At 57.7% G+C, this 2,073-nt stretch overlaps 1 protein-coding gene across 1 annotated transcript; it reads left to right on the top strand.

Moving 5' to 3' along the window:
* Positions 1-57: 57 nt before the first annotated feature.
* On the top strand, positions 58-2,067 carry LOC126496467 (rho GTPase-activating protein 27-like; the record flags this gene model as incomplete). Its single annotated transcript, XM_050133965.1, has 5 exons — positions 58-704; positions 1,028-1,210; positions 1,347-1,427; positions 1,498-1,581; positions 1,812-2,067. Coding segments are annotated over 5 exons (1,067 nt in total), but the record flags the coding sequence as incomplete, so codon positions are not given.
* Between the last annotated feature and the right edge of the window lie 6 nt (positions 2,068-2,073).

Here is a 2,073-nt window from a genome sequence, read left to right on the forward strand (position 1 = left end):
TCCCAGGCCCTTGATCTGTTGCTGCCAGAGCTGAGTTAGTGTTCTGTGATTGACAAGCTGATCTTCCCATCTGCGGCACGCGCTGCTTCAAAGAGCTCCTTCAGAAAGCGCTTCCATTCTTTTACCACAATTTCTGGCATGGGCAAAGCACAAGTTTTCCACCCAGGGCAACTGAGTTAGAGAAGTACCAGGGCTTGCTGAAGGTTGCCCAGTTTGCAAATGTCCAAGGCCACCCTGTGCGACTCTGGAGTTACCCCAAAAGTCATCTCCTTCGGCTCCTGCAGGTGGATGACCCCCCGGAGCCAGTGTACGCGAATGTAGAGAGGCAACCTCGGGCCACTTCGCCGCGCTCCGCTGCAGTTCCTCCTCGGCTCAGCCCAGTGTGGGAGACGCACACCGACTCGGGCACTGGGCGCCCCTACTACTATAACCCCGACACGGGCGTGACCACCTGGGAGTCACCCTTTGAGGCCTCTGAAGGCGCCACCAGTCCGGCCACCTCCCGAGCCTCTGTGGGCAGCGGGGAGAGCCTGGAGACAGAGTGGGGCCAGTACTGGGATGAGGAGAGTCGCAGGGTGTTTTTCTACAACCCTTTGACGGGTGAGACTGCCTGGGAGGACGAGACTGAGGACCTGGAGGAGGAGCCCCAGGAACCGCTGGAGATGCAACCCAGCCTGAGCCAGCGAAGCCCGGGACTTCAGAGGGTGAGGGAGGGCCTCTGATCCCACCTCCAGCTTCTTAGAGATCAGAGGATAGGGGTGGAGCAATGGGGGTGGCATTTCCGAGCATCCTTGACCCCTTTTCATGCTGATCAGAAATGACGGAATGGGGGCGGGGCCACCCTCTGAGCGTGTCTGACCCCACCTCTTGCTTCTCAGGGACCAGAGAGTAGAGACAGGGCCATCTCTGAGGGTCTCTGACTTCTCTTGATTCTTGACCCGGAGGATTAGAGTAATAGGTGGATCTGGTACAAAGTTGGGGAGGCAGGAGACAGAGAACCTCTGACTCCATCTTCTGGTCCCTGCAGCCCCCGACTCCTGAAACAGACTACCCCGAATTGCTGAGTAATTACCCCGAAGAGGACTATTCTCCTGTGGGCTCCTTCAGTGATCCTGGCACCACTTCTCCCGTGGCTGCACCCCGTGGCTGGTCCTGTCACATTACCGAAGACAAGCAGACGCTGTACACCAACCAGTTCACTCAAGAGCAGGTAGGCTTCCTCCACTAGGACCTCCGCTTGAGACTTAAGGGCAGACCCACGCCACTCAGTCCTAAGTCTGGTACTCCAGCCCCTAGTACCATCCTGGACTCTGGGCTGAGGGTCCTGACCATTCCTGTGTCCACAGTGGGTGAGGTTGGAGGACCAGCATGGGAAGCCATATTTCTGCAATCTAGAGGACTCCTCTGTGCAGTGGGAGCTGCCCCAGGTAAACAGCTGGGGAAGGGAGAGCTGGGGAAGGTGGAGGGGATGATGGGTGACAGTGTCTCTCTCCCCAGGTCCCCATCCCCGCCCCTCGGAGTGGTCGCAAATCAAGCCAGGATAGTGACACTCCAGCCCAGGCTAGCCCTCCAGAGGAGAAGGTGGGGTCAGGGGTTGATGGAATATACCCCTCCCTTCCCTGTAAGACCCAGCGTAGAGGGGGCATGGACGCCCTGGGGGACATCACCCTCCCTCCCAGCAGCTGGGAGGATAGCAGGGTGGGGTGAGCCTCAGGCCTAGCCTGTAAGGGAACGTCCAGCTGAAGAGATGCTAACGTTGTTCCTTCCTGCTTTCCTGTCATGACCATTTCCCCTTCCCCTCATTCTCTTAGATCAAGACCCTGGACAAGGCCGGAGTGCTCCATCGTACCAAGACAGTGGACAAGGGGAAGAGACTTCGGTGAGGGCCTGTCCAGACCCCAAGCGTGGCAGAGTTGATGATCCAGTTCCCCAAGTGCTAAGTCCCCTTTTGCCACACTCTTACTAATCCTCGTGGTGACCATGCAAAGTCCTGTGAGGAAACTGAGGCACATAAGGTTCCTTGCCTGCCAGCTATTATGTGGTGGGAATCCAATTCTGTGGGGGTGAGTCCTC

Source organism: Alexandromys fortis, unplaced genomic scaffold (genome assembly GCF_014885135.2).
Source record: "Alexandromys fortis isolate MF-2015 unplaced genomic scaffold, M_Fortis_MF-2015_v1.1 scaffold_5019, whole genome shotgun sequence".
Classification (NCBI taxonomy): Eukaryota; Metazoa; Chordata; class Mammalia; order Rodentia; family Cricetidae; genus Alexandromys; species Alexandromys fortis.